Source organism: Rousettus aegyptiacus, unplaced genomic scaffold (assembly GCF_014176215.1).
Source record: "Rousettus aegyptiacus isolate mRouAeg1 unplaced genomic scaffold, mRouAeg1.p scaffold_m13_p_17, whole genome shotgun sequence".
NCBI classification, from domain to species: domain Eukaryota; kingdom Metazoa; phylum Chordata; class Mammalia; order Chiroptera; family Pteropodidae; genus Rousettus; species Rousettus aegyptiacus.
In genome coordinates, this window is record NW_023416292.1 from 27570474 (window position 1) to 27596850 (window position 26377).

Consider the following 26377-nt stretch of genomic DNA (forward strand, 5'->3'; position numbering starts at 1 on the left):
TTGTAGCTGATGCAAATGATACATTGGAGAAAATATTGATACAGGATAAAGATGGGACCATTTCTGCACTGATTTCTTTGAGTAAGTGGGAGAGGATGGGATCAAGCGATAGATCCACAGTTTTTTTTCTTATAACGGGAAGATAAAGATATAGGTAGGTTGGTAGGTTTGTTGGTTTGGTGAGAACATGCAGAAATTCTCTTCAGTTGCTTCTCTGTTCTCAGTGAAATAGGTAGGCACCAAAATAGGTGCTAAGGAAACACCCTCTTAAAAAGGTACCAGATGATCCGTTAATTGCCACTTTCAGTGCACTGTTAACCTTCCCCTTTTCTGTTAGGAAGTGTGACAGTTAAGAGCAATATCTCCAGAATCAGACTTCTCAAATTCAGGCCCTGCCAGCGGCAACTTTAGGTATATTTCAAGCATGTACAGGGCTTGGAGTCATGCCTGCCTCAGTAAAGCCTGGATGATGGTGCCAGCTATTATTACACTTAAACCTGTGTTAAAACTCACTTCTCTTTGTTCAATACACAATCTTTAAGCAGATTCCACTAAATTAATGGCTCCTTTCTCTGCCCACTGCTAGTTTTCTCACCCTTTTTGTTTGCCAAAGCTTCGTTGTTGGTCCTTTCCTCATCTTTCTCCTCCTCTGCCAAAGATTAAATTTATCACCTGCATTCAGATGTATTTAAGTTGGATTTCTTAGTTATCTTTGATTCCACATCTTTCATGTAATTATCAACTTCTGTAGGTGTGTACCTAGAAGTCTCTTGCATGAATTCCCTTTCCATCTACTTAATGTAATCATTACCACTCTAATGAGCTGTATATCAACAGCATCACAATCCACTTCCCAGCCTCTCTTCAACTTAAGTACCATTACCAGATTAATCTGGTTCTCCTCCACTCAAAAACAGAAAAACCACACACACACACACACACACACACACACACACACACACGTGTTCCTCATTATCTCCCAAGTTAAGTAAAATGCCTGACTTTTAAGACCCTCCACAATAGTTTCAACCTAACTTCCCAATATTGTCTCAGATGCCTTCCCTCCATAGTTCTTTGGGCCCCAAACTGATGTTTTCTTTAAATATGCCCTATAATTTTTCTATTTATAATTAATTACATTTTTTTCTTGACTCAAATGTCCTCTTCCATTACCAAAATTCTACCCACCTTTCAAGTGCAACCTTAAATTTCCTCTTTCACGCAAACTTCCTTTATCATTCCAACTGGATGGAATTTCTTTTGTGATAGCATCTTCTGCCCTGAATGAAATTATCTGTACCTTCTTCCTACCTCCAGAATTGAATATCATGCAAAAGAACCTTGAAAACTTGCTGACCAACATTAGTTATTACCGTCCTGTCTTATCCAAAAATAATTGTTGCGTACCTATATTCCAATGATATTGCCATTGTTCAAGATATTTCTGGAAATTCGTCAAGGTAAGCCACATACAGGAAGGAAAAATTAGTCCAATGACTTTCTATTCACATTTTTTAAGGAAGAAAGCTATTATCTATCTTGATCATCTCTCTTTATTCTCTATTGTAAATTCCAAGTGACTTTAAAATTTTTTTCCAGGACTCTTCAGAGGACAAATCTCTGCTATTAACTAAAACATTATACATAATTTGAAACAGATTTGAAAGTAATTACTAAAGTTACGAAGTATTTTAAGTGATAACAGCATCCCAAGATGGGAACTATTCTGAAATTAACGTTCACTTAAAAGAACACATATGTTTCTCCCACCTTATCTCATAAATGAAGCAGCATATGTAGGGGCTAAGAGTTTGGGCTCTAGCCAAACAAACCTAGGTTCAAACTAAGCTCCCCCACCTACTAACCGTAACCTTGGGACAAGTTACTTACTCACCCTAAGCCTCAGGCTCCTCACTTCTAAAATCTGCTTTTTTTCCATGGGCCTTCTCATAAAGGAGGCAGTGCTTATTGAACACAATGCTCTACACAGTATGAGGTCAAGAAAATTAAAAAACAACAAAAAACACTTTGAGGCGCAGGGGGATGAAAAATTTCCTCAAGACGATAGGAATAAGTCTCATTTGAGTATGATAAACAATGGTACAGTCACATGCTGCATAATGACTTTTCTGTCAGTGATGAACCTCATATACGATGGTTCCATAAGATTATAATGAAGCTGAAAAATCCCTATCACCTAGTGACATCATAGCCAACGTTATGTCATAGTGCAACGCATTACACACATTTGTGGTGATGCTGGGGTAAATAAACTACCAGTCATATGAAGGTATAGCACATATATAATTATGTACAGTCCATCAAACTTGATAATAATGGTAAATGGCTATGTTACTAGTGCACATATTTAGCATACTATACTCTTTACTGTTATTTTAGAATGTATTCTTTCTACTTAAAAGTTTGCCGTAAACCAGTGTGCCATGTTATGCCAACGGTAGCCTCGTACATCTCATGCTCACGTCTCTTGATTGCATCATATTCTCTTGTGCTCAATTTTATCTCATGTCGTTTTAGTCATCATGACCCTTAAATATACAAAACCTACCGCTAATATTGCCCATAAGAGGCCACATCGAGTGACTGAACCGGAAACAAATTAAGGACTACCAAGGTAGGAAATCAGTGATGGTCACAGCTCGCCGGTCACCAGTGCTATGATCTTTAACTAGAACAGAGCGATGGAAGCTGTTGAAGGATCTACTTCATGGAAGGCAACAAGACACAGAAATTTGAGAAGGGTCTGTATCAGACATGCAGACACTTCCGATGACCCACATTGAAGACTGGACACAGGAGTGCATCCCTTTCAACAGCATGATGACCACAGCCAAAGCAAAAATTTTGTCTGCAGTGTTGAAAGAAAAGGCTGGACCCGATTATCATGTTGAATTTACTGTTAGCTCTGTGTGCTCGTTATTCATTACATAATGTGAAAGCAAGTGGTGAGTCTGTGAGTGCTGATGGGAAAACAGTTAAAGGATTTTGGAAACTCTAGATAAACTAATTGTAAAGGAAAATTACTTGCCAGAGGAAATATTCGACATGGATGAAAGCTCCCTACTCTGGAAAGGACTTTCATCCGTAAGGAGGTCAAGTCAATGGCAGGTTTCAAGGCTTTTAAGGACAGGCAGACAGACTTGCTTGGGGTGGGGGGTGGGAATGCTGTAGGCTAGAAATTAAAGCCCTTATGATCTGGCGCAGTGAGAACTCCAGGGCCTTCAAGCATATCAACGAGCACACGCTGCCAATGGACTACAGGGGCAATAAGAAGTCATGGATGACCCAGCTCCTTTCCCGAAAGGCCTCCCTGAATTGCTATGCCAGTGAAATGGAGAAATATGGTTTATTGTTGATAACGCTGCTGGATATCCTCCCGTTACTGGTGATCTTCATCCCAATATGAAAGTGCTGTTTCTCCCTCCAAACCATCTCTTTTATCCAACCTCCAGATCAAGGTGTTGCAGCAGTTTTTAAGACCTACTACATGAGAAGGAACTTCGCCCGGGCTGTTGCTGCAGCTGAGACACCGCGAAGACGTGGATGAAATGCTGGAAGGATCACATCTATGACTGCATCGAGGACCTTGCTTGGGCTTGGGTGGCGTCGCCAAGGAGTGTTTGAACGGCACCTGGATGACGACACCACAGAGGTTCATCTATAACTTCAAAGAGTTTGCCAAGGATAAAAAAGGTCACAAAAATTAACGAGGCCGTGGTGAGACAGCCGGCAACTTTAACCTGGGTGTGGATGAGTTGGACATTGAGCAGCTCCTAGAGATGGTTCCCGAGGAACTAAGGAGCTGTGGGAACTGGAACGTGAATGCACAGTTAAAGAAGAGGCGAGAGAACAGGAGACTGCAAGCGGAGAACCCTTCAGAAAATTCAGTGAAGGGTTTAGCAGAAGCTTTTGCAGACCTCAACAGGCTCCTTAAAAAGTTTGAAAACACTGTTATCATGGATGACTCTCCATGTGTGTTACTGCTCCCGGAGACTGTCCAGTGAGACAAGATGTGGAGGTGGAGGCCAGTGACGTTAATGATCCTGACCCTGTGCAGGCCTGGGCTGTGTTTGTGTACTACTTTTTGACATGAAAGTTTAAAAACTAGAAAGCTTTAAAATAGAAGGCAGCTTATAAAATATATATTTTTGTACAGCTGTACAATGTGTTCATATTAAACTGCTTTATTACAAGTCGAACATTTTTAAAAAACTTAAAGGTTTAAAAAGTAAAAAAGTTATGTAGTAAGCCAAGGTTAATTATTGAAGAAAAACGTTTTAAATGAGTCTAGTGTAGCCTAAGCGAACGGTGTAACACTGTGAGAGTGAACAGTGACGTCCCGGCCTTCGCGCTCACGCACCGCTCACTCACCCAGAGCAATGTCAGTCCTGCAGCTCCCTTCACGGTAGGTGCCCATTTCTACTGGACCTTTTCTTTGATCAACAAGTTCTCACCATTGTTACAGTTGCTTGTAGTACTCAGTGCAGTGACGTGCTGAGCGGGCTGGGAGCCCGGGAGCATTCGGCTGTCCCATCTAGCCTCGTGTGGCATGGGCTGGACCATCTAGGTTTGTGTACATGCACTGTGATGTTTGCACAATGATGAAATCACCTACAGACACATTTCTCAGAACCTGTCCCCATTGTTAAGCGATGCATAACTGTATACTGTAGTACGAATACACCATTTAGGCCTTATGGAATCAATACATTTTTGAAGTTGTGGATTATATTTGTGATATATCCTTTAATAAAAGCAAAAGCAGTTATTTCTATAACAATTCCCCCTACCCCAGATTGGTTAAATCAAGAAACGTCAAAACCAAGTTCAATTGTCTAGCTCCAGAGTCCCACGGATAGATATGAGTACTAGCAAACAAGCACTCAGTCCTTGTGGCCGAGTCCTGGCAAGGCCGCACTGATCAGCTCTGACCCTGCTCCAGAACTGGCGACCTCGCCCATCCGGGTTACGGCTTGCTCATCTGCAGAGAGCGGTTGTGCTAGTTTTCCTTGAGGCCTCTGCAGTCCTTGCCTCTTTCCATCTCTTTATCCTAGTGCACCCTACTACTGCATTCACACTGGAACTCTTAACCGGGACCTGAAACACGTAACTTTTATTCATTCATTCATTTTTTCTTTACACCTACTGACCTGGTCTTCCTGGGGGGTCTCCCATCCAAGTACTAACCAGGCTCGACCCTGCTTAGCTTCAGACATCAGACAAGATTGGGCGTGTTCAGGGTGGCATGGCTACAGACCACCTTTTTAAAAAGGGTTGATTTTGTAACAAGATGTTCTAAGTTCTGGTCAAGTATCCATTCTCCAACACTACTTCCTACTAAGCGCCAACTGGCAAAGCTATGGAAGCTCTAATGGCTCCTGTGCTTGAGCCATATTCCCACGGTGCCCTCGGCAGGCGACATGAAATGGAAGGATAGATGTGGTAAGAATTTTAGATTTCGATGATACTTATTCTGACCCAAATACTCTTAAAACTCAACTAGAACCATTAAATGCTTAAACAGAACTACATCTAGTCAGATTCTTGGCTGGGAGGCAAACAAAAAAATACACATTGTCTTTTAGAAAAGGATTGTTGTTTTTTAATTAGTAAAGAAAGGAAATAGGCTAAATTCTCAAATCTTAATTCTACTTTACAAACTGATCTGCAGCACCCTCCTTGGACGTCCCCTGTGTCCACTTCGTCAACACACATTCTCATGTGTGCCCTGCCTGAGGAAGTGACTTTCTGTTAGAGTCTTAGTCGAGACCAGAGGTGATCTGTCTACCTCATGACTCTATGTAAGGCTGGGGCTGGACGCTCATCCGTCCCCTGTCCCTCACCCACTTAACACCTCTTCCTGCTTCATTCTGCTCCAAGAAAACAGTATTTATCACTCTTGCTCGAAGATGAGGTCAGAAATGTCCATTAGCCCTCAAAAACAAATCCATCCTTCCTTCCACCCACTCATATATACATAAATACCAATGACAACTTTTTTTCCCACAGCAATTGCTACAAGTCTGGAGAAAGGATCACCCGAAGACCCAGACTCCAATACCTGTGAGTGTGTGAAAAATATCATACCACCTTTAAAAATAACTCTTTAATCATATGCACATAGAGGAGGAAAGGGCAGCGCCAGGCTGACGGGAGGGGAGCCGGTGCTCTCCCTCTGTCCCGATGTCGGCATGGCACAGTTCTCAGATCACACACACGGGGGGCTGGGCTGGGCAGGAGAACGAGGGGGAGGGCTGCAGAGACGCAGGCCAGCGGGCCGAGGCCAGGGCCCGCGGGGGCCTCAGTCGGTGGACTCCAACACGGACTCGCTCAGCGCAAGGTCCCAGTAGTGTTCGGCCCCGTGCTTTTTGAAATGCTCCCGAGCCATGTTCTCCGTAGGGCACTGTTTGAACTTCATATCCCCAAAGCTCCGGTCTTTGGCTGTACCCTGGGAAAGAGACAAAGTCTGTAATCAGAATGCAAAAATTTCTAGTTTAAATCAGGTATACTATTCTTTCACAAAACCTAACATTTGTGTACCAATGTGCCTAGCTGGACCTGACTTTATGGTGAAAGAAATTCTGACCTCCACCTCACTGGATAAGCATGAGTTTTCGTGAATTTATGACTAAAGATTTCAATGTTTTACTGAACGGAGGATGAGGAGTTCCGTGCTCTGGTGCGTGGGTGGCAGAGCGAGTCACGAGGACGAAGGAGGGTGAGATGGGACGCCCTCGGCTCCCACCAGGCCTTGAAGACTAGGTTCAGGCCTGTCAGGAGAAAGGAGCTGAAGGACTCTTTTCACAGTCTTAGTGAGACCGTATACAAGAAGGGGGCTTCTGGGCCCAGGGACAAAGAACAATGCAGGGACGAGGGGGAAAGGGCAATGGGAGAGGAGGGGGCTACCTGCAGAGAAGGACAACGGAAAAAGATACAGTACTGGGTGAGACTGCATTCTCACCACAGGCGCCAGCAGCGACGGGTCTAAGTGCCATCTCAAGAGGTTTTCAGGGATCAGATTCTAAAGAGGAGGCTAGAGCGAGCTGGGCTTGTTTCTGAACCTGAGATACAATTCCTGAGGACTCTCAGAGACGAATCGAAGACAATTTGGAAAAGATAAAGAGACCGGGACATTAAATAGGCAGGTGGGGACTTATAAGACAGAAAAACAGGTATTATGCTTATCATGACCTAATTCATATGCATAAATTAGAGGTGTCTGGGATAAGACAGAAGGATACATGGAAAACAATCAGCGACAATTACCCATAATGAGTGGTCTTAAAGGATCGGGGGTTCAGAAGGGGTCCATTTCAGTAGTGCTCTTCTTTGTTAGAACTTATCTTAATAAGTGCTCACTGCTTTTGTAATAACTCACTACTTTTATAATAAGGAACTAGTTACTAAACATGAGCATATTTAAAAAATAGGAGATACACATGAACTCGACGGAGAATAAAACAAAAAAAAATAAACACAAATGTAGAAAATATAAAGTGCATTTTGGAGTGTGAATGAAAGGATTACTGTAACACATGAGGATGATACAGTCATAGAGGAAACTTTTAGTTCTTCCTCGAGAAATGGGATATTTTATGCCCCGAAAAGGATAAACGATCCTTAGGTCACATATTTGCCTGAATAAGCATATTCATTCATTCATTCCTTTATTCATTTACTCTTTTGTTCTTTCTTCAGAAATAATACTGGTTCACTAAGATGATTTCAGGGATGAAAAAACTGTATAACCATAACAAAGCACCATTTAAAGAGTGATTTAGTCACATTCTATAAAACACTATTACGGAATCTCATTAGGTTCTCAAAAAACAAAGCCTGACAATAGGGAGGAAAACATATCCATTTTACAGACAAAGCAACAGTAGTTAATGTTAAGTGCCTTGCCCAGTTGCACATCTAGAAGGTGCTAACGCCCAGACTCTTAACTTTATGTTATAAGTCTAGTTCTTGTTTCACTATACTCAGACAAAGAAAAATCCCACGATTCATTTCCCTCTTTCCAGGTCTCATATCGGTGACTGTAAAATAAACAACCAAGTTGAGAACTTGTTTTCTTGCCATCAGTTTTCCATATCCTTCTTTAGGTGACATATACTATATACTCGTCAATTTAACTAAAATATAATGAGGAAGAATTTGCTGCCAAACATTTAACGGTGAATGCTGAAAAGAAACACAAATTACTTAAGGAGCAGTCATTGTTAAGTTTTATCATTCCATTTGAATAGTATAAACAATCAGGAATTAGCAAAAGTTCTGCTTTAATGTTTAACAAAGGATTGCCTACCTCCCAGACTAGTACACATTTGTTGGTTTTCTTCACAGCTTCCTCATCGGATTCCTCATCATCTGGAAAACACAATATAGCTAAATCTTGCACTTGACTTTGACTAGAGACGAAGATTTAGGTTCTAAACAGTATTTAAGTCCACCTAAATTCTTTTAAATATTATCACCCATTACCACGTATTGGGATCTAGTGTCTTCTGTTACTCTTTATTTATTCCAAATCAGCCCAGAAGCTTCGAACAGGCAGAAACGCTATTTATTTCAACAAACATTTACTGAATACCTACTATGTGCCAAGAGCTGTGACAGGTACTGGGAATAAGTAGATAAATAAGAGACAAGCAATCAACAATGAAAATTTGTCTTAAACACTCTGAGAGCCAAGCCTCAGATGCCAACACATTAAAGAGTCCATTTGCTAGAGCTTTTAGTCTATCGGAGGAAGAGTGCTGATATACCAAATGAAAACATCTTAGGAACACTTGCAAAACAAAATAAAGATCAATTACAGTAAAAAATATACTTTAAGGACAAAAAGTATAAAAGGGTCGAAGTTAGGTAGAATTAAAAAAAATAGTAAGACTCTCTGCACATGTTAAATGCTAAGCCAGATCTTCAAAGAAGGGAGGAAAATTGATGGAAAAATGATAGCCGGGAGGATGTAAAATGTATAGTTAAGATAAAGTTGGGCAAAAGAATGAAAAAAATATTTTCTTGAACAAAGCAGAGAGTTTTTAATATAAAATCTTTTTTTTTTGGCTTTCAACTCTTTAAAAAAAATTTTAATCAAAGGATAATAGAGACAATGCAAATATGAATGAATAGTGTGCTGAATTTTCACAAACTAAACACACTCATGTCATCAGTATCCAGATCCGGGCAGACAAGGAAACTAGCTGGTAGGGAGGCCTGAAAGGACAGGCATAAGAACAACTAACGCTCTGCGTATGATCATGTCACAAACACTGTATGAATGCCCAGCATGCTCACAGTGCGAATGGGTCTTCCTAAAATTCCTGAACGTTACCTGGCATGAGCAAGAGTGTCAGCGGGAAGGAACGGAAAATTGGATGGAGCCACGCCCCCCTCCCACTTAATCCCTTCTAACCCCCATTCACCATCTCCCTTTGTGTTAGATGTCTGTTCATCCCACTTTATCCGATGCAGCATAAGACGCTTAAATTTCTTCTGGGACTTGGGGCCTGGAAACAGAAAAGGAGAATTTTGCCAGAATTTTACTGATGGGGTAGAAAGAACCTCTGAGTTCATTCAATGCTCAGACATTAATGTGGTAGCAGAAGCAATCCCAAGAACCACACTTTAGGTCCTACTTCAATAAACACGGAAACAGAGGCCCGGGATGTTATACCCAAGTACGGCTCTAAAACACCATCTTCTTGTCCTTTCTCCCCACCACGCTAATCGCTTCATGGCCTAGGGATGCCTGGGGACGGTCTCCCTCAATGTTTTCAAACTCACCCCCTTCCACTACTACCACGTTGACATCCTTGTGCAGTACCACCACCCCTGTCAGGTACAGCTGCCCAGCATTGGCCTCAATCTTGAACTTCTTGGCTGGGTTGCTCAAATTTCGAACTCTGGAGAAGGGAAAGTTTAGTTATGGCTTTCGTTTTAGCATCAGTATCTGCCTGAATGGAATGGCAAATAAATTGATGGATCCAAAATGGTTTCTCTCTAAAAACAAAGACCTTTTAGAGAAAGCAAATATACTAATGTTTAGAAGGTAGAACTGATGAGTCTACAAGTATTTCCACTGTCTTGTACTTCTTTAAAGTCTAGCACTTTACACCTTACAGCAAATAGCAGGTAATCAAAACTGACTAAACACTGAAGGAGAAGTGTTTACCATCATCCAAAAAAACTGAAAAGCTAATTGTTTTTGACGGTATAAAGATCAACAAATTCTTGGCCCTCTAGATGTTTATAATGTAACCACAATGCTATGCATAAAATAATTCTAGAAGGATACATGAGAAAATGTTAGTAGCAATTACCCATGGTGAGTGGTCCTAAGGGTAACAGCTAAAAGATCTCAGAGAATAGGAACGGGACTTTTTCGGCAAGTACCCTTCTGTATTTTTTTCTTTTTTTATCTTAATAAGCATTCACTATTTTTGTAATAAATGAACCATTTTCATAATAACTATTAAACATGAGCACATTTATAAAAACCAAGTTACACATGTACTCAACATAAAAGAATAAAATAAAAACATTAAATCAACACAAAAGTAGAAAATATTTATAATGTGTAAAGTGCATTTTGGAGTGGTAATAAAAGGATTACTGTAATATATCAGGATAAGGAAAGAGTTACTGAGAAAAGAAACTTTTAATGCTTCCTGCAGAAATAGAATATTTTCTGCTTCAAAAAAATGAATGATCCTTAGTTTGTTTATTGGCCCGAACAAGTATGTACATTCATTCATTCATTCATTCATTCTTCAGAACTAGTACTAGTTCACTAAGACCCAGAGACAGAAGAGTAAGTCTTTAACCCTCACCACTGTAAGTGGTTTACTAAGTCCTGATCTGTACTCGGGTCATTTTGAGAGCGTAGGGGCTGGCGTCAGGTGTACTTTCAGACCAGTGATTCTGCCTAGGGCACTTGGAAAATGCTTTGGTATTTCTAAGGAAAAGGCTGGCCCAGTCTGGACACCTACCTATATACAGATATGTGTACCCCCTGTGAAATGTCTTCTTTAAGCTTTTTAATTTTCTTGACCTTTCTCTGTTCTGCTGTAAGTTTTCGGGCAGCGTTGGCCTCTTCATGCGCTCTGTCGTGACAGGAAGGACATCCACAAGTGAGAAAGGCATTGAAGATCAGAGGCAGGGCTGAGGGAAAGAGAGAGCAACGGAGGACTCTCCCCTCCCTCCAAATATGGATCCCCCAGAAGACTTCGGGAAAGATACTTGCCCTGGGTGTCCACCCAACCCATGGCACTTACTTCTGTCTTTTTGCCATCTGAGCTCTGACATGGGCTTCTACCTTCGTGGGGTCTTGAACAGCTTCTGTTCCTAACACTCGCATCAAATTAGAAATTCTCACTGCAGAGAGAGGACAAGAATTAGTTTCCTAAATTGCTTTTCCAGCTGGGATAACTGGTCACCTCTTCTTACTAATTCATAGTTTTCCTATTTCAAATCTCTGCTCAAAATTCACTTCTTCCCAAAACTCCTACCTTGAAAAGCCCATACAATTAACTCAGCATTTGGGCGAAATTCACAAAATTAATCTAAATGGTTTGTATGCATTTATTTACATTGCTTAAAATCTTATGAAAGACAAGGAACTTAATTTATTTGGTATTTTTACTCTACTAGCATTTAGTGAAAGATCCTATACATAATGATGTTCACTCAAAATATTATTGAAAATAGTGGATACTATAAGAGCAAGGTTTTCTAAACTGTATTTTCATTTTTCAAATATTAAGAATTATGAATGAAACAACTCTATGCAAAAACTGCAACTACTATCTTCATGAATTTCAAGACCATTATTCTTCCAAGAAGATCAGAGTGTTAAACGGTCAATAATATTTAAAAAATAAGCTTTAATGACCTTAACGATGAATATGTTGACCTGTCTTAATAAGGAAAAGATAACAGAAAATGTAGGAAAGGAAGAAAAGAACCATGAATGATCCTGAGAAACAGAAAGCACCTAAATACAGAGAGAAGCTTAAGTTCCTCCAGAATTAAAGAGGTAAACTCGCCACCTTTTGTCCCTGGCTCTAAGACATGCATGCACCTTTGGGTTCTGGAGGAGGCATCAGGCCCAGCCTGACTTTCTCTTGGAGTTCCTTCTGTGCTTCTCTCCTTGTTTGTCTTCGAAGTTTCTTCTGTTCCTTCTTGGTAAGATATACTCCCAGAGTAACTGGTGTGTCATTGTCAACTGTCAATCAGAGAAATGAATGTACCAAAGCAATCGGCATATTAGAGGGATGCAAATAAACATCAATCACATTAAAAACCCTTTAGTTTAATTCTTTTGGTTATTTTTAGGTTATGACAGCGGCAGTAAGGTTATATTTTTAAAATCCATTCTTATCTTTCATGAATAGTACTCCAATTTGTTATTCTTTAAGCAGCTGAACCCTTTATCGACTGAAATGTGGCAAATACGGAAATTAGAGCTGCTCTGGTTGCTCTGATCGAGGATCTGGAGGAAATGGTGGTACCTAGAATCCCATCTGGATCTCATCTCCTGACCGTCAATGTTTCTATGGAATACAATTTGAAAACCACTGGCCAAGATGATGAAATTTATAATACTAGAGTTATAGGAATGGGGAAAAATTATCTGGGCTCCCAAAACAGGTTTGAGAAAATTTTAAAACAAACAAACAAGCAAACAAACACCGCCCCCCGCCAACCACATTCTAATGAGTCACACCGATGACAGCTAAGTAGATTTTGAGTAAGTAAAATTCAATTACCTATTATATCTTGTATTAGTGCAAGGTCTCAATCTATTTTCCTGAACTTATTGGAGATACTGGTAAGTAAATTTATTAATTAAGGTATTATTTCCTCTGCTCACCCCAAATTTGATTAAAGCAATACAGCCTTTTATGATCCGCATAACTCTTGAAGAAGGCAGATCAGTTAATGTTATCTCTACATGAGGAAATTCCGTGTTCTGATTTACCCAAGGGATGCAACTGGTTAAAAACACAGCCACAACAAAACCTATCACTTTTGACTGAGCCAACAGAGTTGCTACAAAAATGAAAGACAGAAGGGCTGAAGACAAAGAAGATCGAAGGGCAGGCGTTTAGAGGTGGCATAAGAGACTGGAGTTGGGAGTCAACACTATGGCAAACGCCCAACCTGACATACGTCAGTGAGGCCCTCTTCAGATTCAGCTGCACTGCCCAAGACTGCAGCCACTAGCTACACGTGTCGCTTAAATTTAAATTAATTAAAAGTGAATAAATTAAAAATTCAGTCCCTCAGCTGTATTAGTGCAACTCAGTTTTCAAATGCTCAGAAGTCACATGTGGATAGTGGCTACTCTGTGGAGAGCACATCCACTATCACAGGGAGTGCTGCTGGATAATACTTCCCTAGAGCCTCGACTGAGTAATTTATACATTACCTGGAGGGTTGAGCTGGGCTGGATGTTCAACGAGATTTGTGATTCCGAAGTAATCTTCTCTCTTGGGATTTTGCTCTGTACTAAAATTGGACGAAGAAGGGAAAACAGGTATGTGGATAGAGATGGTTCTGAGAGAGGGAGTCTTGGAAACAATGAAAGAACCTGCCCTCCATAACGCTTCCAGCCCCTTTTAGTATTTGCATATCTATAATATGTAATTATGTTACACATAATTTTCAAGATGAGAAAACTGGATCCTACAAAGTTTGGCTGCACTCTCCACACCAGTTACTCTCCATCTTTTCTACTCAAAGGCCTCTGATGGATTCCACAGTTTCTCATTAGTAACAGTAACTCCCTGGGACGGCAGCTGACCACGGAAGGTAAAGAAAGGCTGAGACATGGTCTCCCGAAGCCATGCAGTAGAATGATGAAGCAGATATAACTAAAGCTCTCCAGATGCTTCTTACATGTTTTATTTACCATTCTCTCCCTCATCAACTAAGAATCCTTGCTGTTCTAGAACTGGGTCTTTAAGAAACATAAACACCTATAATAAGTAGCCAAAGAATGTAATTAAGAAAATATGTTAAGTCCACGGCCATGCCACCCTGAACATGCCCAATTCCGTCTGATCTCAGAAGCTAATAAGCAGGGTCAGGCCTGGTTAGTACTTGGATGGGAGACCACCTAGGAAGACCAGGGGCTGTAGACGTAAAAAACAATAAAAAATAAGGGATTATAAGCTGACAAGGTCCTTGTAATCTGTGAGGTCAACACAAATAATGTAAAACAAAAGCAAATAATTTATAGATATGCTCTTTTAGATTTGTGCCCATTCTACCTACATTAACCACAAAACTAATTCAGACAACATACTCTTTACAAGTATATGAGCTTGTGTAAGAATTTTAAAATTTTACTTAGTGCACGAGTACCATCTCTCCCAACAAAATTCTAGCCTTGTTAAAAGGAATTAACTAACAAACTCACAGGTCAAAGCCGTTGGGGATGATATAAGAGTCCCACCACTCAATTTCAGGGATATCTCCTTCCTTTAACTCCTTCTTGGGAGCAATGAGGGCTAGCCTAGTTGAAGTATGGATGCCTGTTTTTCGAGCTGCCTGTGAGATCTCTGCCTGCAGCTTTTCCAGTTGAGCCTAAAGACAAGATAAACCAAGACAGGAAGATAAATTGGAGTCACAGAAAAAGAAGTTGTATAATCTCAAATTTTAAAACACTCTCTTGTTCAACTCTTTATACCTAATGCAACGGAGGTCCACGATTTATGAAAGCTCAGAAAAAGAGCCTTTCTGATTTCTTTTATCCTTTACTTAGTTCTTTACATACATCTTACCCTCATCACTACTCTTTCACTCCATAATACCTGTGCCTGCAGCAAATTTGCAGAAATGGAATTGTATGAAAACCTCATTCTGAGAGGATGAAAAGGAGATAGTAAAAGTCACTGAATACCCAGTAATTCAACTCTGCATGTGTGTGGATTATCTACAGTCAATTTTAACACCAGGGTAGCTTTCCTTAGTCAGCCAGAGGGTTCTGAATTACTTCCCTCCACTGTCAGTTGGATGTGGAGAATTTTCAAACTCGATTTTCTTTCCACTAAGTAGAATGTAACTAAAAAGCCAAATCAGCTAAAAGTATTTCAGGAATAAATACGGTATTTAAGAAATTATTCACTGCTTTGTCACTTATTTATCTAATTTCCCAAAACATAGAGAACTGAGTCGACAGTATTTTAGGACTGTATTCAGTTTCCTTCGTCTCCTTCCTAACTTCTTCAAAGTTCTAGGTTATAGTCTAAACCTGATACCTTCGTCCGTAATCGTTGGGCAATCTTCTCAAATTTGCCCTTGTCATGGAATTTAAAAGTGCGTCTCTGGCGCTGGGAAGGGGCAATTGAGACTCGAGGGTCAAAAAAGGTATTGGACTCCATGTCTTCTGATGGCTTTTCTTTGAGCTGTTGCTTGAATTGTTCCCGCTTCACAGCACGAATGTTGGCCTTCAGAGTAGGCATACGGTGTGTCAGCTCAATCTCTTTGCCTGTTGCATCTACAGTGCGACCTTGCTCGTCGAGAATCAGTGGTGTAGGTTTAGTTTGATCTTTTAACTCCACCTTTCTGAAAAATAGCCCACAAAGAAATAAATCCCTTATGGAACAATAAGGCAAACAAAAAACAAACAGAAAATAAAACAAACCAAAACCCAACAAAGACAACTAGGTTCCACAATTCTAGGGGAGGTAAACTCAACAGAGAATAACATCTTGATTGAAAACATCAAACAAAATAGTTGAATATAGAGTACAATCACATGAAACAAATTGATAAATTACACTGAAATACAGTTGCAAATTCTATCTTTTACTCCTGAATTCTTGAGTCAGACAAGGGATGCCAAACCCATCACGTGTGCTAAAAAGGAAGTCAATCATCTTTACCCAGTTGTAGAGACCTCTTGGACCTGGTTCTATTCCTAGCTCCAATTAATACTAGATGAATAATCTTAACTTCAGTTCTACCTATTATAAAAGGAAGGTAATAAACTCTGCAACGAGGAAGCCAAAAGAATAAATCCAACTGATATTTATTGAATACATAAGAAATATGTAACTTTAAGAAATGATTTAGGTTCCTTGGAAGAAGAGAGTCAGTAACATTTAAAGGTATTTATTGCTTCTCAAGCTTCAGAAACAACCAGGGGTTGCACGAAATAGATACTCACGGGGGAGCAATGCCCATGGCATGAAGATTGGCCAGGCCCACCATGTTGGCATTGCCAATGAGCCCTGGCTTCAGTGCCAGCTGGGCCTGGATGCGGGCTTGTAGTTCAGCAGCTTTCCGTGCCTTCTCAATGGCATCATTCATGAAAGTGGCTGCCTGGGAGGGCTGAATAGTGTTGCCAATGGGAAGTCGCTCTGGTTGGGAGGAAGAAGTAGTCTTTGGCTATGAGACAGAGAAAAAGAAATCAGAATCAGATGGATTAGGCAGGCAGGCAGGCAGGCACACACACACATGCACACACTCTCCACACACACAGGTGCATACACACTCTCCACACACGTGTACACACACACACACACACACACACACACACTGGCAGATAGTGATAGACTGCGGGGTAGACACTGCAGTCACCTTCTGGACTCTCATTTGAGTGAATGGCAAGAAAGTATGTGCTAAAGAGTCTTCAGAGTAATCTGGGTACAGTACCTGAGGTGTAGGGGGGCTAATGAAGCTCAGTTGTTTTTTTCTCTCCTCTATTTGTCGTGTTGCTGCCTCCATCATCTGTTTGATCTGCTCTCGGTGAGGGGAGAGGAGTTGAAAAACTGTTAATGTCTCTTTTATTTCTCTCGTTCAGGTTCCTAAACCCAAAAGGCTTTCGGGTCTAGAGACTTAAAATTTTTTTGAATCGCCCCATCATATTCCAACTGTATCACAGGCTAAAAAATTTAATGAGATAAGCCTAGACAGCTGAACAATGAAAATTTCAGCCCATCCTCCCAAGGCAGGATTGACATGTTAGGTAGTTACGCGGCTTGATGATTAAGACTCTGGAGTCAGAGAAACTCAAGTCTGAATCTTAACTCTGTCACTTAATGCCTGTGTGACCTTGGGTATTGTACTTAATCTCTAAACCTCCAGGTGTCTAAAAGGGGTAAAAATAGTAGTACCAACCTTGCCAGCGCTGTTGTGAACATTTAAATAACAAATGCAAAACTCCTAACAGAACCCACACAAATTATACTTAAAAAAATAATTGCGTTATTAATCCCTGAATTCCTTAGTTGGGGTAACCAGAGACTACATAAAGACCTGCTTCTTGGTCTCAGTAAACACTGCTTCTGTCCTAAAGAAGTTCGGGATGATAAGCTTTGAGGATATGATCAAATTCTTAAATTCTTCTTAAATTGTCTTCTCAAATTTTCCAAAAGAGAGCTGCTGTCAAGGAGCTTCAAGGTATTTTTTAAAAATTTATTTCGATTATTTTTCTTCCAAGCATTTTTTGAGGTAATATACTTATATAATTCAAAATGCGAAAAGTATAAAAAGATATGTGAATTCTACACCCCTTTCTTTATAAAACACATTATCATCAGTTTCTTTCCTTTCAGAAATATCATATATGAATAAGCAAATTCATCCATCAAACCATACATGTTTATGTATATATTCTATTTCCAAGAAATTTTAAATAGTACAAGAAACATTTACTGCTTATGTATATCAAAACTGTTTAACAGCGCCCATTAAAAAAAACACACACGGGTTAAGTCCTATTTAAAAAATACAAAGTCAACTTCAAATTATTTACGTGGAAATTCTCCTCTGCCATCAAGCTGAGTTCTGATTATTTCAATAATTTTCTCAATGACCCTATAAGGTAGATAATTGAGCAAATGATGTATGTAACACACCTTGCCAGTCCCATAATAGGTGCTCAATAAATGATATTTCAATAGCCTTCAACTAGAACACTCCTGGTTAACCCAAAGAATGATGAAACATAAAGCAAGAAATAAAAGTTCCCCAATGCTTAATACTAACTCATATCGAGGTCACAATAAATCTGAACCCATGCATCTGTTTCTTCAACTCACAAAATCACTCCAGTTCCCAATTACTGACCTGGAGTTTAGTCAGCATGCCAGGGCTCTCTGAGGGAGGCCCTGGGATCACTTCCGGCTCTTCTTCCACCTCCTCAAAACGGGGTATCCGTCGCTTCTTTACTCCTGATGATTCCTTCGAGATCTCAGAGTCATCACCAAACACTTCCTAAGGGAACCCAAGATGAAAGAAGAGTTGTATTCCTGCCCGTGGGAGAAGAGAAGAATCATCCTAGTTCCTATCGGCACATTGTGGCTTTTCCCAGAGTCTTCTAGACCCTCCACCAAATAGACCGTCTCACCCAACTTCATCATTTTCTTACTCCAGTCAAGCAAATTTCACCCCCACGTCCTTATAAATGTTCCCATCTCAAGATCTTTGCAAATGCTACTGCCCACATTTGTAACGATCTCTCTCAATTCTTCCACAACCCGTTCCAAATCCTGCCTAAAACTCACCTCCTCCAGGAAGTTTTCCTAATTAATAATCTCATCCCACTCTGATCAAACTGTTGTATCGTCTCCTCTTAGTGTTTAAGAGCCTGCTTCACACTACGTAAAATTACATTGTGCTTGCCAAGTGTTAGGTCTTTCAATGTTAGTACTTTCTCCCAACTAGTCTGAACTCTTCCAGGACAGGGGCTTCCTCTTCCTGCTTCAGTATCCCCCAATAACACTGTTCTCATCAAACAAGGAGAACTCAACTATGTTGACTAATTTGCAAGGTGAATTTAATAGGACCAAGAGTGGCCAACTGAAGGGACAATGGGAAAAAGCAAATGTACACACCGGTGGTAGGCTTTGGGTGACATCCCCTCTTCACTAGGAGGGCTCGTGTTTTGCAAGGACATATCCTCGGCCAGGGGCGAGCGCTTCCTGGAACTCCTACAGTTCAAGAAAAAGGACTCTCCCATAATATATTGTGTGGGGTGGGGACCTGAATGGACCAAAACGGGACCCATGTCCCAAGGCTATCTAGATACCTCCTTCAAGAAACCGTTTTTATTAATCCCACCCAATGCAGTCACTTCATTCATAGCATGTCCTATCGTAACATCATCTTCACTCTGCAGATCTGTGTATAGGGTGGACCAAGCATTCCCCCTTAAACACAACAAAATTCAACAGAAGTCTAGTCAACCCTAAAATTTACAAGAAATCGTTACTAAAGATTTCCTATTTTGTTGTGCTCTCCCCCGCCCCCCATATCCCAACCCTTAAATTGCATATTCCATCAAGGCAAGGACTATCCTGAACTCCTCTGATCACCCTATAATGCCCTAAACACAAAACACACAAATCTCTATTTCCCTTGGTTCCAAAGCCTGGCCAGGGTCCAAGCAGACACCGTTTATTCACGCTTTGAGCCTCAGGAAAAGCAGTCAGAAAGCCAAGGTATAAGGAGCACTTTGGATAGTTAGATGGGAGTCACAGAAAAGGTTTTATTTTTTGAAAGTTGGAGAGAAAAGATAGAGAGATCAGTTACTTGGCTCCTGCCACTGCTAATACTCAAAGAGGCTAGGACCAATCAGTAACCACAGAATAGTAAGTGAAGCAGGTAAGGGAGTTAACGATGTTCCCTTGAAGTATTCCACTCGTGGGGACAGATGACTAGCAATATGCTATATAGCATATGGCAGCGTCTCCACCCATACAGTAAATCGTAACTGTTGTCAAGCATCTCATCTATAAGCCATTGCCGAGAAACGTCCATAAAGGAGCAAGAGTGATGTCTACAGCCCAGATAGCAGTGGAGTCACTGCTGAAGCAATCTATTAGGACTCGAGTAAATCAAAGCATAAAATCTTACAGCAATTAATTTACAGGTACTAGCAAAGGGGAAAAAAAGGAGACATAGGGAAACAGGAGAACCAAAACTAACTGTGTACGAAAAAGGACAAAGCTAGCAATTGTTTCTTTGGACTATTTCGACCCATGAACTCAGGTAGTTCGTTCCTATAGATGGTGATAATATGAGTCCACCTCCTCTACTTTAAGGTCTAAGAATCTCTCTTGAGTATTGGGTATTCTAACAGTAGCTATCAAAGCGGGAGCCAGGTAAGCTCAGCAACTTTGTTACCATTCAAAACACTCCTGAGCTCATCAGATATTTAACTGTAACCTACCTTTAGCTCTCGTTTTCTGCTCCTGTCACTGCTGGACTTGGAATGCCTAGAGCTTCGACCTTCCTCCACAGCCTCAAACAGTTTGTCCACAAATCGGAGAGTAGAATCGTCAAGAAAAGGTTTCAGATGGTCTGACAGGAAAAAAAAGATGGTAGGGTTGAAAAGGTGTGTACTTTAGTCGAATGTTTGTTAGGCATATAACAGACACCAACACTGGAATCTTATCCCTGGCAGGGAGGGAAATGTTTCCTTAATTTCTTTGTAGGAGTCCCATACATTGAGTGACCTTGCCCTATGAAAGGTGAAAATACAGTTACCGTTTTTTGGAGTAGGAAGTAGTACAGCCAGTGCAATGTACTCAGGTTGAGCAACGAAGTCTAGGATGAAAAATCTCCCTAACTCCTTCCAAATAGCAAGTTGTAGGAGACTACCATTAAAAAATCTACCTCCCTCGAGTTCGTCTGTATTTTATAAAGACTTCTATATGTTGAGATGCTAATCTGAATCTGAAAATATCCACACGACTTTCTTAAGTAAATTTAATTTAGGTAACTCAGTACAGTGGCCAAAGGAAGTCAGAGATTCAAAATATGTCATAAGCAGTATAAAAATAAGTGAAAAAGCAAAAAAATAGTTCTTTGAGCTATTTCCATTATAATGCAAGAGAAAATAAAACGTGGTCTGACCCTTTGTAGATACTCCCAACAGAGATAATTTTGGGGAATTCTGAGGCAGTTTGGGGTCATCCCATATGTTAAGTCGAAAGATTCAGAAAGGTAGTACACACCAGCTGCCTTCTTCTTGTCCATGCCCTTCCCCACACAGTTGAGTGCTGCTGTGACCACCGTGGGCTCTGAGAAACCCAGCACCCTCTTCACTGTCTTCTCGATCCATGGTTTCAGCTCATCCAGCTCCCTCTTAGACAGTGCCATTCTGCAGGATTCAATACCACACCTAAAAAGAATCCAGGAGAGTTCAGTTAGAGGGCGAGAAAAGACTAAAGTGACTCCATTCAATGGGCAGCACTATTTTCAATCCACAGTCAAGTTCCTCATTTCATTTCAAGCCAAATACTTTCCTTAAAACCTATACTTTGAAGGAGAAAGAACTACATTGTGTGATTTTTTTAACCCTAACTCAGTAAGTACCAGTAGGTCAATGAAATTTGTGGAATAAACAAACCCTGGGAATAACCTAGTCTGAGAAATGAGTTCTAGTTTCTTTTTCGATCCTGTCACATCAACAAGGACTGGCAAACATCTAACATTAAAGCAAGACTGAAAAAAGCCCAGTCGGAGGCCAGCTTCTCTATTCCTCCTACTTCTAGGCAGGCATTCCTTAACTCAGCCCTGACCTATAGGTTTCCTTTCTTTTTAAGAGATGCAAATAAGAGGGCTTATTCATGCCAGTCATCCTGTATTAAAGCTCACAATCCTTAAGAATGTTCAGTTACATTTCTTTGTAGTAATACTCATCCCAGTGGGAATTCTGTATCTAGATAATTTTCTCTCATGTTCTCAAGGGTCTTTGTCAGTTGACTTGATAAGAGTAATCCCTCAGCTCAGAAAAGAACACCCTCATTTTGGATGTTTTCTCTGTCTTTTCACCTTTATTCTACTTTTTAGCTTGGCAGAGAAAACACTATCAGAAAGGACTCTACAACAAATCCTTCATTTATCATTTAATGCAATCAGTATAATTCTTAAACATTATTCACATTTACATTTTGATCTCCTGCCTAAATCTCAAAACTCATGATGAGAGAGAAAATTTTTATTTCTCTTATTTCTCCATAGTGCCTAAAAGTCAATAAACTGTACCGACATCAATTTCCAAGCGAACCCTCGCTCCCGGGAGTGCTACACATCAGTCTGATCTGAGAGTCACTCTTTCAAGATGCTTTAAGGCACTTTTTGTCCCCAAAGATACTCTGATTAACTTCTCCATTCTTGGCAGGTTTATCCTAAGACCTGTTGCTAAACAGTGTATTTAATTTCAGTAAAACCATATGAAGCTAGTAGATTAAAGTCATGAAACAAGGAGTGAAAGATTTCATGCCTCAGTGACACGTTATGTGAATAATTCCACGGCGGCTGTATTTACCCATCATGAGACAGCAGTATAACCTCTCGATCTCTACATATTAAATGTGCGTTGCTCAAAAGCAGCATGCTGGTATGACAGAGAGTGAATAAAAAGCTCACACCGAAGAGTTGCAACACAGAGCTCTAGACTCATCACCAGCCTTTAGGCAAGCATTATTCGCCTTACAAAATGAGGACAACTGCCATACCCTCACTGTACTTAATTTAATTCAATATTTACTGCGTAACTACTAAGTGTGAAGCAGCATACTGCGTGCTGAGGACACATGCGACAGCGCACAGAACAGTCAGGAATCCTCGCCTTAACGGGGCTCACGTTCCACTAGAATTGAATCACAGGCTAGAAAGTGTAAGCAGTGTGAGGATCCCAAGCAGCGACCGGGGCTCCCCTCTACCAGATGAGTCGTGCGCCCAAGCACTACAGGAACAGATGTATGCAGCCCATTACTCCGCAAGACGAAGTGCAACCCAAACATGAAAGTCACAAACAGTAAACAGCTTTGTCACCAATCAAGGGGTCAACAGTAACTGCGCGGGGCGGAGGTGCGTGTGCGTTCCGGCGCGGACGGAGAGGAGGGCAGAGCGGTCTCTGAATGGGGGGCAGCAGAAGCCCATCTTCCGCAGGCTTGCTCCGTGCTCTTCTCCGCGACCCCCGCAGCCCCCGCGCTCCCCTGCGGCCCCCTCCCCACCTCGTTTTGCCCGAACTCCTCATCTCAGAGCCAGTCTCCGCACCCCGTCCCCTTCCCGCCCCCGCCCTTTTCCTCTCCACAATCTCATTCCGACCCCTTCTCCCACAGAACCTCGCGCTTCATTCAGCTGCCTTCCCGCCGAGCCTTCCCGCCTCTGTCCCCTGCTGGACTGCGCCCTGGCCCTGGGCGCTCCGACCCGAGGACACCCTCTTTGGGCCCGGGGCCACTACTCACCTCACAAACTTCAGCCCCTGAGACGGAGCCCGAACGTTACACCGGAACCGGAAACCCTCCGACCGCCCTACGGCCTGCCGTCGCTACCGCCACCGCCGCCGCCACGCCGCGGTCCCCCCCACGTGACCGGGGAGGGCCGGGCCACCGGCCCGCGCAGCCGCAGTGGCCACTTTCCCGGCGGCTGAGCGCATGCGCGGCGGAGCCCCAAGGCCGGCCTGCAGCGTCTCCCGGCTCCTTCCGTTTCCCCAGCTAAATCGATTAAGTCAGTTACTGCAAAGTTAATGTCGCCTGGAGCAGAAATGGGCTGCTTGCAGTATTCCTAGCGTGGAGAGTAAGTGCGCTAACGTGCGTGGCTTCTGCGTTCAGGCCAAACGTGGCCTTTCTGGTAGGACGTCGGTCCTCCGAAAGAGTCAAGATCACTGGCGTTAGCCACGTCTCCTTAACCTTTCTCCCTTAGATTAACGGGGCCAGAGGCCAGCCACCCACAGGGGTACCCTGAACTAGCAGCTCCCCACGCCCCCGTGCCTTTTACTGTTTCACTCACGCAGTTACTGACTGCCCAGTGTGTGCCAGGCATCCTCTGAGAATCATTGCCCAATGATTAAGAGCACCGCCTTTAAAGCCAGACTGCTTAGATTTGTATTCCAGGTCTCCCACTCGTTAATTGTGACATTAGGCAAAGTGCTTAAGCCTTCTTTCCTCACCTGTGAAGAAGTCCGCCTCATATGGCTGCTGTGAGGACCACGCAAGTGACTTGAGGGTAATGCACTTCAAACAGTGCTTCTCAGAGTCCAATAAAGCTATATGATGTACAATAAATGGATAATTGACATTTTTATAAAGATTTTGTATATTACATATATCTACTATATAATCTATAAGACAACTCACATAACGAAAGGTAAGCTCCTGATTCTAACCCCTCCACCAAAAACAAAACAAAACAAAAACAAAAAACCAACTCTCGATAGTCTTCATCTCAGTAAACGGGAACTCTAGTCTTATATCTATGCAGAACAATTAATCTTGGAGTGATTGTGGACTCTTCTGTTCCATTGGCCCTTCTTTCAAAATATATACAAAATCTTCTGCTTCTCACCACCTCTCGTATCACCTTTAGCCTGGATTATTTTAGTAGTCTCCTGCTTTCTCTTGCTTCCACTTTGTCTCCCTGTTAGTCTAACCTTGTCACATGAATATAATTTATCTAGTACTAGTATGGCAGGTACTACAGTGTTCATGTTAACACAGCAGGAAGGTCACATTACTCTCCTGCCCAAAACCATGCCCTGCCTTTTCCTATCACTCAGATTAAAATGCCAAGTTCTGCCCCACTCCAGTACCTCCCTGATCTCATTTACTCCTTTTTTCTTTACTCATTCGACTCAAGAATCCTGATCCCTTGTTGTTCCTTGAAAGTGCCAAGCATAATACTAAGCTCAAGGCCTCTGCACTTGTTGCTTTTGGCCCAGATTGCTCTTCATCTAGATATCTGCATGGTTTGCTCCCTCCTCTTCAGGTTTTCCCTGGCCACCCTACTTAATTCCAAAGACTGTTCAGCACTGTGGATTCCCCTGATTTTGTTTTCTTTTTCCATAGTACTTGTTACTACCTACTGTACTAGTACTAGATCATTAACTTGTTAAGTTTATTGCTTATCATCTGACTCCTGCTAGAATGTAAACTCCTTAAAGGCAGGAATCATTGTCACTGACGTATCTCACAGGCCTAAAATAGCACTTGGCACAATTAAATATTTAATTTAAAAAATGAATTAAAAAAATGAATCTTTTTTAACAGAGATCTTGCAGGCCTCAGTACCTGCTGAAGTCTGCTTTTTTATTACCTAAGAAATAGAAATTCCCTGAGGGCAGGAATCATGTCATATTGTCTTTGTATCTCCAGGACCTCGGACAGTGCAGGCATAGTAAAGGCTCAAAGTGTGATAAATGAGTAGGACCTGCCAGTAGTTTTCTTCATTCTGTCAATACGCCTGTATTATTTGCCAACTTAAAAATGAGGCTCTAAACCTTACTGACCCTTTACACTAGTGATGATGAAAACCACGTGTGGAAAAAGTACACGATTTCAAATATGGGAAATGAAAAGAATTCCATTCTATCAGATTACAAACCACAGAAACTAAAATTCCAAGATATCTTCTGAGATGGTAGGCTCACTAGAAAATGCAGTTATTTTCTAGGGAGCTTATTACAATGTCCCAGGCAGTACATGATTGTTATCTAAAGGTTAGTTTTAAAGAAATTGGGAAAATATACAACAAACCCACCTTCCCTGATGCGGCATGACACCGTGGAATAAAGCCTGGCTTTGAGGAACAAATTAAGGGAGCTTGAACATGTTGTTTAGGTTATTCTTACCTCGGTTTCCTCATTGTATCTACAGTACCTAACACCAATGTCTCACTTAACATTCACTCAAGAAAGTCTGCTGAATGGGTCCCTGAGTTCCAACTCTGCAGGGTTTTAAGTTTGCTTTTTTTCGGTGCTTGCAGCCACCTGGGTTCACCTTCCCAGAGGGAAATGTTCTTCAAGGTACTGATTTTATTTTTAATATTTGGAACTGGGTGGATTTAAATCCTTAGTCTCCCAGTTACTGTGATACCTTCAGATAATTTTTCTGAGATCGTTTCCTCTATTATAAAATGAGAATAAGAGTATTGTAAGGATTAAATGTAATGTATAAAACATGTTCGGAGTGTCATTGACATAAGGACAGCCATATTGACAGAGTAGAAAAGAGAGCCCAGAAATAAACGTCACATATATGGTCAGTTGATTTTTGATAAGGAAGCCAAGACCATTCGATGAGGAAAGGACGGTCTGTTCGACAAATAGTGCAGGGAAAACATGCATAAAAATGAAGTTGGACCCAATCCTCATGTCATACACAAAAATTGATGCAATATGGATCAAACACTTAAGCCTAAGAGCAAAAACTGTAAAACCCCTTAGAAGAAAACAGAGGAAAATCTTCATGACATTGAATTTGGCAATGATTTCTTGGATAACACCAAAAACACAAGCAACTAAAGAAAAAAGAGATGAACTGGACTTCATCAAAATTAAAACTTTTTTGCACTGAAGGACATTATCAAGAGAGTAAAGAGATAATCCACA

The 26377-nt window shown here is 41.2% G+C and overlaps 1 protein-coding gene and 1 pseudogene across 5 annotated transcripts; one reads left to right on the plus strand and one right to left on the minus strand.

Annotated features, from left to right (window-relative positions):
- Positions 1-6112: 6112 nt before the first annotated feature.
- Positions 6113-23349, minus strand: PRPF3 (pre-mRNA processing factor 3). Of its 5 annotated transcripts, none has more exons than XM_016122855.2 (16): positions 23238-23349; positions 20997-21163; positions 20210-20340; positions 18106-18252; positions 16690-16773; positions 16202-16422; positions 15291-15597; positions 14450-14616; positions 13457-13536; positions 12107-12250; positions 11301-11400; positions 11016-11129; positions 9811-9929; positions 9450-9533; positions 8330-8391; positions 6113-6469 (listed from the first exon to the last, which is right to left on the minus strand). In XM_016122855.2, exons 2-16 carry the CDS (start codon positions 21139-21141, stop codon positions 6323-6325), a joined length of 2052 nt encoding a protein of 683 aa, XP_015978341.1. In that variant the 5' UTR covers positions 21142-21163; positions 23238-23349; the 3' UTR covers positions 6113-6322. The 5 variants fall into 5 exon arrangements, with proteins under 5 accessions (XP_015978341.1, XP_015978342.1, XP_015978343.1 ...); XM_016122856.2 differs by lacking the exon at positions 23238-23349 and adding an exon at positions 23115-23204; XM_016122857.2 differs by lacking the exon at positions 23238-23349 and adding an exon at positions 18873-18968 and having other exon boundaries at positions 20997-21149.
- LOC118613127 lies at positions 14050-14171 on the plus strand (annotated as a pseudogene).
- Positions 23350-26377: the final 3028 nt, after the last annotated feature.

What these genes read in the sequence shown, in the direction of transcription:
- PRPF3 (XM_016122855.2), bottom strand. Translation starts at nt 21,141, where the DNA reads ATGGCACTGTCTAAGAGGGAGCTGGATGAGCTGAAACCATGGATCGAG. An exon ending in GCCTCCTCCAGAACCCAAAG is followed by an intron (nt 11,401 to 12,106) that starts GTGCATGCATGT and finishes CTCTCTCTGCAG; the next exon opens with TGAGAATTTCTAATTTGATG. An exon ending in CGTGGTAGTAGTGGAAGGGG is followed by an intron (nt 9,534 to 9,810) that starts GTGAGTTTGAAA and finishes TTCTGTTTCCAG; the next exon opens with GCCCCAAGTCCCAGAAGAAA.